The sequence below is a fragment of the Leucopleurus acutus genome (genome assembly GCF_964270905.1).
Source record: "Leucopleurus acutus genome assembly, chromosome: 9".
Classification (NCBI taxonomy): domain Eukaryota; kingdom Metazoa; phylum Chordata; class Mammalia; order Artiodactyla; family Delphinidae; genus Leucopleurus; species Leucopleurus acutus.
This window is the reverse complement of record NC_139144.1, coordinates 63,306,024-63,321,864: the sequence shown is the minus strand read 5'-3', so window position 1 is coordinate 63,321,864 and position 15,841 is coordinate 63,306,024. Positions and strand designations below refer to the sequence as shown.

General features: G+C 55.9%; 1 protein-coding gene across 5 annotated transcripts in view; it reads left to right on the top strand.

The window, feature by feature from the left end:
* Positions 1-14,006, top strand: part of CRHR2 (corticotropin releasing hormone receptor 2) — a gene marked incomplete at both ends in the record, with an annotated part of 43,346 nt that extends 29,340 nt beyond the window's left edge. For 3 of the 5 annotated variants that reach the window (XM_082846632.1, XM_082846631.1, XM_082846633.1), the window contains 10 exons: positions 824-909; positions 2,322-2,431; positions 2,818-2,935; positions 4,788-4,941; positions 5,471-5,531; positions 6,996-7,068; positions 11,810-11,895; positions 12,069-12,204; positions 12,633-12,674; positions 13,866-14,006. In XM_082846632.1, the coding sequence (XP_082702758.1) occupies positions 824-909; positions 2,322-2,431; positions 2,818-2,935; positions 4,788-4,941; positions 5,471-5,531; positions 6,996-7,068; positions 11,810-11,895; positions 12,069-12,204; positions 12,633-12,674; positions 13,866-14,006 (1,007 nt within the window). The remainder of the gene's footprint in view (positions 1-823; positions 910-2,321; positions 2,432-2,817; positions 2,936-4,787; positions 4,942-5,470; positions 5,532-6,995; positions 7,069-11,809; positions 11,896-12,068; positions 12,205-12,632; positions 12,675-13,865) is intronic. The other 2 variants (XM_082846635.1, XM_082846634.1) reach the window with 2 other exon arrangements.
* Between the last annotated feature and the right edge of the window lie 1,835 nt (positions 14,007-15,841).

Genomic DNA, 15,841 nt, shown 5'->3' with positions numbered 1-15,841 from the left:
ACGTCTCCGTCTCCCTTCAATAAAACCCTCACTTCAGTACATCAGACACTGATGCTCTGAAATGTCTTTTCCCACATTACATTCCAACTTTAACACAGAGCCAGGTTCTCAAACATTTAGAGATCACATGGTGGTCTCCCAGGCAGCCGCAGCTCAAGGTCAGCAGCGCAGTCCTGTTTCCCCATATTGCTGTCATTCCGGTACCGCTACTCAGTAGCCTAGGGCTTAGGAACATAAACCCTGAAGCCAGACCTTCTGGGTTTGAATCTTCTCATCTTTGTATCCTTGGCAAGCTGCTTGATCTCCCTGTGCCTCCGTTTTCTCATCTGTAAAATGGGTTAATCTCAGGACCTACTCCATGGGGTTGCCTGAGGATTGAATGGACGAGTGTGAACAAAGCAGTTAGAAGAGGACCTGGTACAGGGCAAACACCTACTGTAGAAATAGTGACTATGGTGAAAGTGGAAGTGCTGATACTGGTGGGAAAAGTATGGATCTCAGGAGCATAAAATGATTGTGATTAGGATGGAAACTTCGGCCACATCCCAGGGCTCACAGTGGGGTTCAGTTTCAAACAAAATTAAAGCGAGTGTACAAAATGCTAGTCAAAAATTGTATCAGAAATGGGTTTTATCATGCCTTTTAGCTACCATGAGTGGTAAGGCTTTTGTGCACTTTTCACATGAATGACTTTCACATGAACGTTCAGACGGGTTTCCCGGCCTAGAGAGGCTGAGACATAGGGACCTTATCCTGTGGGCACTAGGGAGCCAGGGAGTGTTCTTGAGGAGAGGAGTGACCCGCCTCTTGGTGCATTTTGTAGGGAATGCCTACCGAGAGTGCTTGGAGAATGGGACCTGGGCCTCACGGATCAACTACTCACAGTGTCAGCCCATTTTGGACGATAAGGTGAGTGGCTCCCACCTGCCTCACCCCTGGTCCTGTACAGGTAGTAGGATTCAGATAGAGCACAGAGGATGCCAAGGGTGGCAGAACCAGTCCTGTGTCACCCACCCACCCCTTTCTTGCACCTCTTGCCACCACTCTATGCCCCCTGCCCTGTGAGAAGGGGACGTAGAGGCTCACCTTCAGGAGAGCTCAGCTGGTGGAGGACACCAGCAAGGTGGCACATGGCACGAGAAGGGGATGACCCTGTAACCAGTGCCCCGACATCTAACAGGCAGTGTGACTTCCTTCCTCCTCTGGGCCTCAGTTTCCCCGTGTGGCATTCTGATTCTATGACTCCACGTGGAAACAAGTGCAGCCCCCAGAAGGGCAGTCCCCACGGGAAGCTGGGTCCCACTCCGACCTCACCAGCCCCCCTTGCTCTGGTGCTGGATTCCGTGTTATCTGCGGTGCCAGCCACCTTCCTCTTGAAGCTTCGCCTCGTTCCTGACCCCAAATGATACATCCCACCCCATCCCTCTCCTCCTTTGCCCATTACGGCCCCCAGTGGGGCTGAAACTTTTCCCCAAAAGAAGTCTAAGTTCAGGGGAAAAACATTTGTCTGCCCTGAGAAAGTGATTCTACAAAATGCGAGCCAAAGGGGTCTGCAGTGAGGGCCACAAGAGTGACAAGTGGGGTGGGCCATAAAGGAGAGAAAGAGGTCCCCTCCTGCCCTCTGCCGTCACCTCTTCGTCTCACAGCCCCTCTGAGCAGTGGCAAACCAAAGCGGTGTGGGGTGGCGGGATAGTCTGCCCTGGCAGGAAGGAGTATTTTATCATTGCCTCTGTTCAGAATTGCCAGCACGTGGTGATCATAAAAAGCAGACTGATTTTATTTGGCCTTAATATTGCTCTTAAAATCTCTACAGATAAGGTACCCCCTCACTGCTGCACCCCGGGCAGACTGATCCCAAGGCACCCCCAGACCTGCCATAGGTCGCTGCTTCTGAGACAGGAGGACAGGTTGGCTCCATTGTACAGATATCAAAACTGAGTCCCAGAGATATAAATCAATACACCTTCAGTTGCTCAGCCCATTAGGGTGTGAGCTGAGATGAAACACAGGTGTAGCAACTCCCATTCCAGAATTAAAAAGAAAATAGGATCTACATACCCATATCTCTGGCATAACTCAGAATACACTGTGCTCAGATCTGCCCTCCAACTGCACAGGGGACACCTGACCACAGCCATTTATACCAAGAGCCACGCAGGGCCGACAGGAGAGAGCTCTGGGTGCCAGGTGTGGTGGTGACACTTGGAGCCTCTTCTGCCCCCAGGGTCAGGACGCACAGGGTGGCCATCGCTAGAGTGCCTGGCCCCACCCTCCACATGCCCCAAGCCTCTGTCTGCTCGTGTGTCTGTCTGTGTGTCCAGCAGAGGAAGTATGACCTGCACTACCGCGTCGCGCTCATTATCAACTACCTGGGCCACTGCGTGTCTGTGGCAGCCCTCGTGGCTGCCTTCCTGCTTTTCCTGGCCCTGCGGTGAGTCTACCCCGCCCCTGCTTTTTCTCTGCCCTCCTCCCACGGCACCCCTTCACCTCACCCATTCTTAGCTCCTCTCCGGGGTCCCTGGAGCCAACGGACAAAAGGGGCTTGGGGAGGTGCCTGGGCACTGACCGCTGGCGGGCATGCAGGAGGCAAAAAGGGAACCAGCTCTGGAAGACCCAACCGTGGTCACCGCGAATGGGAATTTGGTTCCTGGTGCAGCCCTGCCTTCACCCCAGGCTGAGGCTCTCCCTTGCCTGAGGAGGGGGTGGCAGGGGGCACTGGCCCAGCTGCCCCATGACGCCAGCTGCCCCCCGCCCCAGCTGAGCTCTGAGCCCAGGTGCAGCCTGTCCCGGCTGATCCCTGACCTGGTCCCCCCACAGGAGCATCCGCTGTCTGCGGAACGTGATTCACTGGAATCTCATCACTACATTTATCCTGCGAAATGTCACGTGGTTCCTGCTGCAGCTCATCGACCATGAAGTGCATGAGAGCAATGAGGTCTCTGGGTAGAGGTTTGGGGCCGGACCTGGGGGGCTCTGGGCTCTGGGGGCCCCCATCTCTCTTGCCCAGTCCTCGGGTGCAGACCCGAACCTGAGTTCACCTGCACCTGATCATTTTCCCTCCAGAGCCAGGGGTGGGGGAATGGGGCTCCAGGCCGGGGTCTGGGGAGCAGCACACACCTGACAGCAGGCTTTGGGTTATCCTGTTGCACTCCCCATCTTGTGACTTTAGCACCTCCCAAAGATTCCTTAGAGAAAAGGAGGCTGAAATTAACCTCTATTGAGCTTTGGAGCAATTCATTCCAATGAGAGACCTGTAGGGATTTCGCCCCCATTATACAGACACGGAAACTGAGGCTCAGGGACGTTAGATGACACTGTAATGATGCCTTTCATCTGGGCCACCAGGACGTTGAGCAGCCAGCACGTTAGCTGCCCACGGTGCATTTGTGTCAACCACTGTAGTACTGTGTCCAAGTCGTAAAACCAGAGCCCAGCGTGGAGCCGTGCGCGGAGCTCTTTGGCCCACCATTAGAGACTGCTCAGTACATCGTCTCTGGATGGCTAGACCCGAGCACACACCCAGCCTGGTTTGACGCCTCACTTGGCCCCATGTTGAGCCCTGCCTCAGCACCAACGGAATTCAGTCAGTTTGGGGTGCCCTGCAGCCCAGTGTTGGCTTGTGCTGACAAGGCATCGTTAACTCGGAGGAAAGACCAGATTGGGAGGAGGGGATCTTTCGCATTCCACCTCAGCAGGACTTTCTCAGAACAGAGGAGACAGATGGCCGCATGGGGCCCGAGATCAGGGCTGGGACCATGGAGGAAAGTCACGGAGGCTGTGATCAGCTCAGCTGATTGATCGTCTGACAGCCCGGCTGTTAGAGCCGGACAGAGAGGCGCTGAGCTGTCCAAGAGGACAGTCAGCTCCCCATCACAGGGCTCCTCTAACCACCAATCCCCACATCCTCAGCTCTGAGGGTGCCCTGGTGACGAACCCCTGAGGAAGATGGCCAGGTAGGGTCAGCTGAGAAGAGCTCTGGCCTGAGGCCAGACCTGGCCGTGGCCCAAGGTGGCTCTGGGCAGGCTTGTCCCCCGAGGGAGGGGTAGTAACCGTGCTCAGAGGGACAGGGACAGATTCCCCTCAGCTGAGAAGGCAAATGGCACCAACATTCATTTCTTGGCGCCTGCCTTTGCAACCTCCATCTTCTTGAACCAACCTGCAAGATGGGATTATTCTTTTCTCTGCAGCACGATGAGGTTCAGAGAGGTATGGCCAGTTGCCCGAGGTCCCGGTGTAAGGAAGTCTCCCTCCGGAGACGGCAGTGATGACACTAAGCCCAGAATCTCCTAAACCCAGAGATTTGGGAGGGTCACCTCCACCGCTGCAGCTCACCTTCACAGACCCCGTACTAGTTCAATAACAATTTCCTTTTAATTGACTCGCTAATTTTTTTCTACATGAAATTTCATAGTCCATCCCGAAAGGGAAACCAGTCTGACTCGCTGTGAAGTGAAGGTGACCCTCAAAAAAAAGTGACGGTGAAACACGACAGTGCTGTTCAGTTCTAGCCTCTCCCTGCAAAAGTCTCAGAGTCAGACTCCCTCTTTCTTTTATGAAAAAGGAGATTAGAAACCACTGGTGAGAAGTCAGACCCCCTGGTACCAGGGGAGCCTGGCACTTTCTGGAAAATGTGGAAGAGAAAGGATGAAGCTCCCCAGAATGAGGTTCAAGTGTGTTTAATGCCATGTCCATGACTCAACTCAAACGGCCTCCCCTCCATCAGTGCCCAAGCTGTGCACTTGGGCCTGGGCCCCAGGCAGCCACTGACTGCTGCCTGCCCCGCGCAGGTCTGGTGCCGCTGCATCACCACCAGCTTCAACTACTTCGTGGTGACTAACTTCTTCTGGATGTTCGTGGAGGGCTGCTACCTGCACACGGCCATCGTCATGACCTACTCCACCGATCGCCTGCGCAAGCGGCTCTTCCTCTTCATTGGATGGTGTGAGGGTCCTGGGGGGACCTGCAGGGTCTAGTGGGGAGAGGGTACTGCTGACAGGGTCACCTCCCTTCATCTTGGGTCCAAGGACCGGATCACATTCCTGTCTACCATCCCCAGGACAGTCCAAGGATGCAGCCACTCCCCTCCATGCTGGAGAGGAAGAAGCAAATAGTCCCTCTGAAAGGACAGTCCACAAATAGCCTTCCTCTTCTTGCCTGGAATGGCCAATCCAAAGACCTTTGTCTCTGGCTTCAAAAGAAAAGCTGGCCAGCTCCACTTCTCTATCAAAAAATCTCAGAAAATCACGCTGTCCCCTCATCTCTCTGACCTGCTTGGAGGGGACGGCTGAGGGTGAGGGAGGGATGGGGGCAGGGGTCTAGGGACAGGGCCCCTCAAGGTCATGGATGGCCTGCAGTTAGATGATTGGAAACAAGATCCTAGCCCTTTGTGGTTCCTCCCCACACTGTGTTCTACAAGAGGGGCTCCTGACCATCTGTCTGTCCACTGCAGCTGTGTCTGTCCTTCTTTCAGGCATCCCCTGCCCCATCATCATCGCCTGGGCCATTGGCAAACTCTACTATGAGAATGAACAGTAAGTAAGGACGGGCCAGCCATGGGGCTCAGAGGGATGTTAGGACAGGTCAGCCACGGGGCAAGAATTGCAGCCACGCCAGGACAGTTCACTTTTCCATTGTCCTTAAATTGAGAACATTTCCTTGGCACCCAGAGGTACTCATGCGATAGGTGTCAAGTCGACTTTGTTGAATTGAGTTAGGAATCGTTCCTTTAAGCACCCAACGCACGACCCCCTTAGCCTTTGGTAGGGCGGCCTCCTGGAGTTGGATGTGGCAAGTCTGGCTCCAGGCTTTCAGCTCAGAGCACCTCCAGCTGTGGTATTGAGCCCCTCACAGATGCCCGGGCCAGGCCAATGGAAGCTTGTTTTATTCTGGCGTCCCAGTCTCTTCCTGGGGTGCAGTGTTCCGTGCTGGGACCCTCTCTGCACCAGAGACTTTGAAATACTCAGCCTCAGCGCAGATGATGGCAATTCTGGCTGCAGGTCAGCCAGGGAACGGCGGGGACGTTGGGTGCCACCAGCTGAGAAAAGAAGGGACAGAGGAACGTCAGTATCTGTATACAAATATTCAAGGGGTCTCTGAGGATGGAGGGAGCAGATGGGATCTGGGGGCAGGGGGTAGGAATGGCGTGGGTTCTGAGAGCTCAACATTAGGAAGAGCTCCTAACGATAAAAGCTGCCCAAGAGTGAGAGGGCTGCCTTGAGAGGTAGTGAGCTTCCCATCAAAGGGGGTGTTTAAGCAAAAAAAAGTAAAAAAACAGTGCTGGGAGGCTGCAGGGGAGAATCCTGCCTGAGGCAATGTGCACTGGATGACCTCTGAAGTTGCAGAAGACACAGAATTTCCTGAGCTCTGTGGGGCCCTTTCTGAGGTCCAGTAGGAGTTGCTGGCAGAGCCAGACTGGGTCCTGGGCCAGCCCTTCCTCCAGACCCTGAAGCTTCTTCACCCCCAGCATCCCCAAAGAATAACCAAGCCTCTAACAGGAGCAAGCTTCCTTCCCTGGGTGAATGAGGCCAGGGAACAGGCTAGGAGAAGGCTCCCGCCTCCACATCTGCTGCTTTGTGCGTCTGAGTGCCTGGCACAAGGAGAGGCGGGTTCCAAGCAATGCGGGAACAGGTGGTACAGGCAGTTGGGCCCTGGCCAGCGACGGGGAGCCCAGCTCTCCTTTCATGGGCCTCCTGCATGTCCAGCCCTGGGCCCAGCATCCTGGGATGGGGTGAGGGAGCAAGGAGAAGGGGGAGGAGACCCAGGGCCTGCCTCAGTCTGCGTGGGGAGACCAGACCCTCCATGTAGGGCAAAAGGCAGCCCAGGTATGAGCCAGGGTGGTCAGTGGGGCTGGGGCTGTCCACCCAGGCTTCGGGGGAAGGAAGAGCCATGGAGATTGGATCTCAGAAAGAGTCAAGACAGAGGACCCTGGCCCCGAGGCTGCAGTGGTCCCCAGGCTGTGGTTCAGCAGGCCACTTACAGCCACTCCATCTTTGCAGGTGCTGGTTTGGCAAGGAGCCCGGCGACCTGGTGGACTACATCTACCAGGGCCCCATCATCCTCGTGCTCTTGGTAGGTCCTCAGTGGGAAGTGGGACAGGGCTGGGCACCAGGAGGACAGCAGAGGACCCACCCAGCAGAGATGCTGGGGAGGGACAGGGTCTGGATCGGCCCCCCCGCACACACTCTGTACGCACCACCCCGCTGCCTGGCATCCCGCTCCCAGCTCTCCCTTCCTCGCGCTCCACGCCCTGATGCAGCCCTCTCCCCTCTCTGGCCCTCAGGTTCTGGGCAGAGAAAAGCCGACTGGCAGATTTCTAATGCCTCTGACATCTGACATCCCCTTGCCAGGTACAAGCCAGGCAAGGAGGGCAGCTGGTGGCAAGAGAAGGGTCCGCAGGATTCTGTTCAGCCCAGACCTACTCTCCCTCTACCCGCAGTGACCCCCTCCAGGGCCCAGCCCACCGCCCCCAGCCTGGAGCAGTGGGACAAAGGAAGCATAAGGAGCAATTATTCCTCATCCAGCTCCCCGCCCTTTGCCAAATGTATTAACATCTAAGGTATAATTGCTGCCAGGTATCTAAACCACAACGAGCTTTAATTAAGGTAGATTTTAAGTAGAGGCTGCATTCTGCAAAAGAAAAGAACCCATTATATATCATACGCTAAAAAAAATAGACATACAAAAAAGCCCCATAAGAAACTGGTATTTACGTAAGACTTATTTCAGGCTTGTTAATTTCAGGCTCCTTAAAGGGCCACCTGCTCCCAGTGCACGATGCTTGAGAGAGCACCACCCCCTTGCACACAGCAGGTGCCTAATGGGGGCTTCTTTGGTCTACCTTGGAGACAATGACTGTTTATCTCTTTTTATTTCCTTACTCTCCTCCTTTTTGTAATTTCCTCAGGGATTCATTTGACCCCCCATCTTTGGAGTGTCCTTGATGTATACGAACCGGAGATGACTAGGAAGGTTTTTTACCCACTGCCTGAAATTCCACCCTCAGGGCTCCATTCATTTCAGAGATAGAAGCCAGTCCTTGTCAGCAGTCAGAAGGGGGAATCATTGTCCTTGGAGTCCTAGCTGCAATGAGTCACTGATTCCCCCCCTCCACCAGTGTGAGCGGAAAGGCTGGCTTGGGTGGGAAGAGAGCCCCCTCTGCAAAGATGTTGGACAGCAGTGAGGAAATGAACAGAGAAGGGGGACAGGCTTGGAAGGCCCAGTGATAATACCCAACTCCCACCTCCTCTCCATGCCCCCTTCTCCGGTTCCACCCTCACCAAGAGCCCCGTGCTTGTCTTTCCCTTTGGACCCGGCCCACACCCAGCTATATGCATGGACAGGGCTTCCAGGTTCCAAGCTCAGCCCTTCCAGAAGCTCTATCTTCATTACTTCCAATCCTCACATCCTCCATGCCTGGAAGTAGGGATGATGCTCCCCGTTTCACAGATGAAGAACCTGGGAGATGAAACAGCTGCTCAAGGTCATCACTAATAGCTAGCTGAGCTGAGCCTGGAGAGCAGGTTACCCACCACCTCCCGCCATCCCTTCCTTTGGATACCCTGCCACCCCTGGCCTCCCCCAGCGGTCCACAGCTGTCTGAGAGACCCGTGCTCATCTCTGGGTTCTGGGAAGTGAGTTGGCTGGTTGGGTTTGCAGGAGGCTGTTGTCACTGTTGATGGCGTGGGAAAGGCATGAGCTCAGTGCTTTCCATGAGTATTTGAACCTGTGCCAACCTTCCCAGATGGGCTCCATGGCTATTCCCACTGGACGGACAAGGAAGCAGAAGCTCAGAAACGTTAATTAAGTCATTTGCCCAAGTCCATGCAGATGCCAATTGGAATAGCTGGAATTAGAGCCATGCGACAAGGACTTGGCGCCAGGCGTTCATGTGGGAGGTGGTCCCAGGAAACACAACGAGGGGTGGGAGTAGAGGACAAGGAAGGGAGGAAACCGATGAAGGTTAAGTGATAAGCAGGCTTCCATGGGGCAACACGTAGAAGAGTCTCAGAATTGACCCCTGGTCGGGAAGCAGGGTTACTTACCCATATGCTTCATGCCCCATCCGTGGAGGTTGCCCTGGAGACCTTGAATCCCCACATTTCCAGCTACCCTCTCCCCATTTTCAGGCTGAGCTAGCTCCCCTGGCACCAGAGAAAGCCCCAAGCTGAGAACTGTCCCCTGCAGCTACAGGTGAATGGTGTGCGTCCGGTGAAAGCCTTGCCTCTTTTTTCCGTGGGTGGTGTCTTCCCACAGGGAATCTCTGGGGTGTGTCCAAGAGCGGCATTTGGAACAAGCGCCTTTGATGTGCATACCCTAGTGGGAGAACCCTGGTGTCCAGGGGCCTTGTGAGCAGGGACGTGAGTTGTCTGGGCTTTCTCTGTGGCCCAGCCAGGGCCCTGAACGCAGTAGGACTCAGGACTTGGGCCTCTGAGACTCACTAGGCTCCACAGATCCAGGTGGACAAGCAGGCTGGCTATGTTGCTGGGCTTGGTGAATGTGCGCTACAAGGAGCTGAGATGTGATGGCAGCACCCCAATACCCAGAGCTGGAGGGGAGCAGAGGACACCCCCAAGGGCTGGGACTACCTCTCCCAGCCTGGGTTTAAAGGACAGGAGGAACCGTGTCTGAAGCCAAGGAGGAAGAGATGTCAGTCCCCCTTCCTCCCTCCCTGCCCGCCTCTGCACATGCGCAGACAGGGAGGGTTTGGAAACCAGGTGGGAGGGCGGTGTCAGCGGCTCCCTGGGGAAGGGAGCCTGCAGTGAAGTGAGGTGGAGAAGATGTTGTAAAGGGGGAAGCTGGGAACCAAGCCCAAAGAAAAGAGTGACTTTGGGGCTGCACAGACCAGCCTGAGGTGGGGTGAAGGCAGCATCACCAGCTCCTGCCTAGGGTGAGCAGAGGGCATAACGCCTTGTTTCCCAGACCCTCCGCACCAGCCCCTGTCCCTGCTCTTGCCTCAGCACATGGAACAGCGCCCTGTAGCCCAGAGGTGCTCAGCAATTGCTTATTGACTAGATGGATGGGTGGTTGGATGGTTAGTGGATGTATGTACGTTACCTGTTGAATAAGTGGGTGAGTGGGTGGGTGGGTAGATAAACTGATGAATGGAATGTTGAGTAGATATTTAGATGGATGGATGAATGTTAAATAAGTGGGTGGGAGGGTGGGTAGATAAAGTAATGAATGGATGGTTGAGTAATATTTGGATGGATTAATGGATGGAGGGATAGATGGATAAGAGTGGGTGGATAACTGAGTGAATTGGTTAGTGGGTTTATGGACGATTAGTGAATAAGATTTAATGCAGGGAAATGTGGAAGAAATGAGAATATATTTTGACTCCAACAACCTCTGTTCTCACAGAAGTCATGAAGAATCGGAAAAGGTCAAGTATTTTGTATCACTTGTGTGAGAAAATTAGGATCGGCCTATGTGTTAAAGCGACCTCACGATCCGAGGGCATAGACCAGAAACCCAGGAGCTGGAAATTAGACGGGCCTTAAGAGGAAGCAAGGTGCAGCAGGCCATGGGCAGCCCTGGCTGAACGCTTCCACCACCCCTCGCCCTGGGTTCACCAGGCTGTGCTACTGTGGTCACTGGAACAGCAGGCCGTGGCTGAGGAGGGAGCCCCCAGGGCCCCAGAGTAGCCTCAAGCTTAGGGGTGATCCAGAGGCCACAGGGATGTGTGTCCCGTGGTGTCTGCCTGTGTCCCCAAGCCTCAGAACTTAGGAGGCTCCAGAAATGACGGAGTCTCAGGACCAGGACTTGGGAGGGTGTGTGTGTGTGTGTGCATAAACACACGCACACACTCAGACATGTGCACACACACGAGCCAGCAGACACCCCTGGGCTAACGTGTATCTCCTCCTGACCCATGGGTATTTTCCTGTGCGAGGTCCCCAGGGTGTTAGGCGTACAGCACTCACTTTCCTGTCTACTCGCACTTGGAGATGGATGAAGAGAGACACGGGTGTGTCCATGTCCCCAGGTCCACGCTTACACAGGAACACACCAAGGCAAACGCACAAGCACAGAGCACAGACCCACGGGGAGCATGGAGAAGGCAGCACACAGGCACACAGACAAGCCGACACGGGTTAACAGGACACTTGCACACCCACAGAGACCACCACATGCAGCACAGGGCTGCCCCGGGAGGCCACACGGGCAGGTCCCGGGGAGAGGCTGGGAGCGGCAGGCTCCGATGCTGAGAGAAGGCTCAGAATGAAGATAAATGAGGCCCTTCCAGGAGCCAACTGCTGGAGTCAGCCCAGCAGCCTGTTCATCTCCATTGCCTCAGGCGTGTCTGCGAAGAATCTAGAGTTTTCCTGGGTGCAGGGGACGAATGGTGAGAGATTAATCACTCCTCCCAGCAACCGAGTTATTAATCACTCCATCTGGCCGGGTCTGCTCCACTAGAGCAGGACTGTCCTCTGTCCAAAGGGCCTCAGGGAGACCCTCAGTTGACAAGTGGGGGCCCTGCAGCAGCGGGGGCGGGCCGGGCAGAGCTCTGGGCGCTTCAGGAAGGAGTGACCTTTGTGCCCTTGTGCACTGCCTCCAAGGCTGCTTTTCCTCCCTCGGGTCAGGGTGTGGAGAAGCAGGCTCTGGAGTCCTCAGGTGACAGGGGACCCGGCAAGTGGGGTACCTCCCTGCCCCGGTGAGGGAGGAGCAGAGGTCTTGGGACCCCAGGCAGGTGCTGGGGTGAGTGGGTTGGGACGCGGATTCTCAGTGGGTTACAGGGGAGGTGGTCGCCTCTCCTCTCATCCCCACCGCGTGGTCCTTCCTTTTTCCCTCTCTGCCCCCGTCCCTCCAGATCAATTTTGTATTTCTGTTCAACATCGTCAGGATCCTAATGACAAAGTTACGAGCATCCACCACGTCAGAGACGATCCAGTACAGGTGAGTGATGGGTGCCTTGACCCTCAGCGGGGGAGGAGTGAGGAGACCATCTGGGCCATTCCCCTGCCTCTGGGCGGGGCCCTCGCTCAGGCTCCCAGAAGAGATGCCAGCGAGTGAGGCCCCACGTGCCTCAGGGGCTCAGATGGGTCTTGTCACCCTTCCCCCCTCCCCAGGAAGGCGGTGAAGGCCACCCTGGTTCTCTTGCCCCTTCTGGGCGTCACCTACATGCTCTTCTTCGTCAGCCCTGGGGAGGACGAGCTGTCACAGATCGTGTTCATCTATTTCAACTCCTTCCTGCAGTCATTCCAGGTGGGGCACGTAGTGGGATGCGGCCACAGAGAGCGCCCCTGACCTGGCACGCTCAGGCACCCGTGCCCTCGCTGGCTTGGTTTAGTTCGTATGCACTGAAATACAAGCGCGTGCACATCCTGAACCCAGGCCCTGGCGCCGTCACTCCCACCCCAGGGCCCAGGTGGGCCCACCCCTGACTGGGTCAGGGTCACCCTAGCCTGCACCTCCTGCCGGCCCAGCCCCTGCTCTGAGGACTCATGGCAGCCTGTCACTTGCAGTGGACCCCGGTACACCTGCTCCACGATGGGGATGCCTACCCAGCTCTGAGCCTCCGGGGTCCCGAGTCAGAGTGTTCCCCCAGTCATCCTGTCCCCTCTCCACCCCCTGACCCCCCAGGCAGAGTGGCTCCCTGAGCAGGTCACTGACGTCTCCCTCTTCCTTCCCAGGGTTTCTTTGTGTCCGTCTTCTACTGCTTCTTCAATGGAGAGGTATGACACCAGGCCCGGGAGGCCTGTCCTGAGACCCCACTCCAGGGAAGTTCGAGGGGAGCCCCCCAGCCTTTTGGGCATCCCTGGCTCTGCTCAGCTCTGCTCTGGAGAAGGGAGGGGAAGTCTGGAGAAACCACCCAGCTTTGGGGAGACAGGAATCCTGCCTGAGGGACTCCAACCAGTTTAGAAGGTTGACTCTGCAGGTCAGAAATGATATACCGACTCTCTCATTGCACTCGGAGAGCTGGGTGGGCAGGAGCCCAGGCCACAGGGGCTCACAGAAGAAGGAAGCCAGAACACAGGTGATGACAGGAGAGTGCTTTCCAGGAGCAAGTCAAGTGTGAGCCGTGCATCCAGGGCTTTATGGACCCAGGGAGCAGAAAGACACCAGCGCGTCCTTTTCTGTCCCCTGCCGCCGCAGAGAAGGCCACACGCCTGTGGGTGGGCTCCAGGGAGCCAGGCTCTGGTGAAACTTGGTTAGCTTACAAGGCCCAGAATCCCAGCGCGGCGGACTTGGGGGAGATGTTCGCTCAGGCCTGTGGTGGGTGAGGACACACAGTGGGTGCTGGGGCAAAGAGCAGACACCCTCCCAGGGCCCAAGAGCTTCCAGACACCCCAGAGGAGTGCCAGTGCCATCCTGAGGCCTCTTCACCTGCCCGTGCGCAGGGCAATGGTGGGGTCTGCATGCCTGCGTCTCTGTCAGTTAAAGCGGACCCCAGATAGGAAAGTCCAAGAGTGGAGACCGGCACGTGCTGGAGGGCAGGGAGAGAAGGAGCCACTAAAGCAAGCAAACAGTGCTTACGGAACAGTTATTCTGTTCAGCCACGTGCCAGGCCAGCCTGTGGGGGACATGATCCAGTTTGCAGAAAAACTTCTTCCATTGCAATACAAATGAGAATAGAACAGCACCAGTGACGGTCAGGTCTTGCAATGACTAGCTCTCCATCTCAGCTGCGTGCTGTGGTAAGCGATGCAGGTCTTCCAGGAGGTAGAGGAGGTCAGGGCTGCAGAGGAGGTGAGAAGGACCCTGCTTTTGGCAACAGCCGGTCTCTGGATGTGAGGCTGGCAGTCAGGGGGGCCGCCCCAGCCTCCCTTGGTGGCCCTGCAAGGGGCAGGGAGCAGGGGAGAGGACCGGCCGGGACCCAGGATTGGCCTCCACAGGCCCAGTTGAGCCGCCTCCTAACCCCGCAGGTGCGCTCGGCTGTGAAGAAGAAGTGGCACCGCTGGCAGGACCGTCACTCCCTCCGAGTCCCCGGGGCCCGGGCCGTGTCCATCCCCACGTCACCCACGCGGGTCAGCTTCCACAGCATCAAGCAGACGGCCGCTGTATGACCCTCAGTACCCTCACCTCGCCCATCACTCCACCATCGGAACAGCCTCTCCACCCTCCTCCAGCACCTTTCTCTGGGTTCTCCTGGCTGCGCAGGCTCTGATGGGGGCAGAGGGAGGGGGGAGACCAGCTCTCCAGGCCGGCAGGAGGGAGGCTATGCAGCAGCACGAGGGGCTCTCGGGAACCAGGGCCAGCTGGACCCCAAGTCTCAGTGCGAGAGGGAGCTGAGCCGGGAAGTCACGGGAACCCCCGGAGGAGAGCGGGTCACAGGGCTTCAGGCATTGCCCACACCAGCCTCTCTGGCTGGATCCTCACTGTCGCCCTGTTCACAGATGAGGAAACTGAGGCCCAGAGCCAGGGAGGGCCTGCCCAAGTCACACAGCTAGTTCATGACAGACCTGGGGCTCCTTTGCCCCACTCATGGCAAGGGTCTTCCCACCAGCGGCGGGGTGATGGTTGGTCCCACCCCCTGCCTTCTGCCTCTAAGTTCTGTGGCGCCCTCTGCAGTTGGAGGGAGGCACAGCAGCTGGAGTAAGATTCATTCCACTGGCTTCGTCCCTGGGGCTCTCACTTAGAGAAGCCTCACCTACACCCCATCCTCCTGCCCCTCGGACCCGTGGAAGGATGCTGCCTCCTTTGCTGAGAGCCCTCTTCTCAGCCTAGTCCACCGATTCAGGGCCTTGGGGAGGGGCAGGTGGGGAGGAAGAGGTTGCCAGGGCAGCCGTACACGCTTAGACCAACCAGATACAGGGTGTAGGACGAAACGGGGAGGAGACACGTGGGGGACGACAGGCTGGGAGAAGGAGTAGGGTAGAATTAGCAGAAACCAAAGTACGTCTTTGGTGACTGGAACTAATCCCTCAGCCCACACCTGAGACTGGGCTTCGGCCTCCCCTTCAGAAACAACATCTCCACTGTCTGTGAAATAAACTGTGCCTCTGTGGAAACGCGGCCTCCCCTCAGGTTTGAAGGCGTGCTGTGGGCCAGGGGCGGTGGGCTGAGTCCATCATCATTTGCAGAGACTCTCGCCCTGGCCTGGGGCCGGTTCTCCCTCTCCACCTGTGCCTGCAGGTCTGTCCCTTATCGTTTGCCCAGGCCAATAGCTGCCCCTCCTCCCCAGCTGAAGGCAGTTTAATTCAGCGTGAAGGAGAGGCCTAGCTCCCCAAGCAGGCCATGGCCTGTTCCTGTTCTGGAATCTGGAGGGAAGTGTAGAGCAGCTCCCCTCCCCCACACTGCAGTCTCTGTGAGCCACAACCGGGGCCATCTCCATCCTGGCCTCCATCCACCCTTCCCTCCAGGAGAAGGTGGGAGTCAAGGGGCCAGAGGAGCCATCAGGCTGGGGTTCAAAAGGGCTTTTGCTCTAGGTTTGCCCCTCCCCCATTTTTTTGAAATTATGTGTCCCATCTTGTACATTTTTAAGTTGACATCTAATATTTTTCACATAAGTTTTAAAACTTGTGAGGGATGTGATCTCTGGCATTTGGTAAATATTTACATTTTAAAATAAAACTGCCCCAACCCTTTAAAGTACATCTTATGAAATCCAAACGCAGCAGTGATTTCATACTCTCATCTATTTCAAAACAAAAAAACAAAACCCACAACCTGCTCTTCTTTAACGGTTGGAAATTCTAGGTTGTTCCTTTTCTCTTTGAACCTACGTTTTCACTCCATTCCCCCTACAGAATTGTTTTTGCTACTGCAGCACTTTTTACCGTTGCAAGTGTTTTATCGCTCACCTTATCATACTTCTCTGCCACAAATATATATTTAGAAATCGGAATTGAAATAATTTCCTGCGACCAAAGATGCTAAGAGTTTTTTAGAAAGTCTTCTG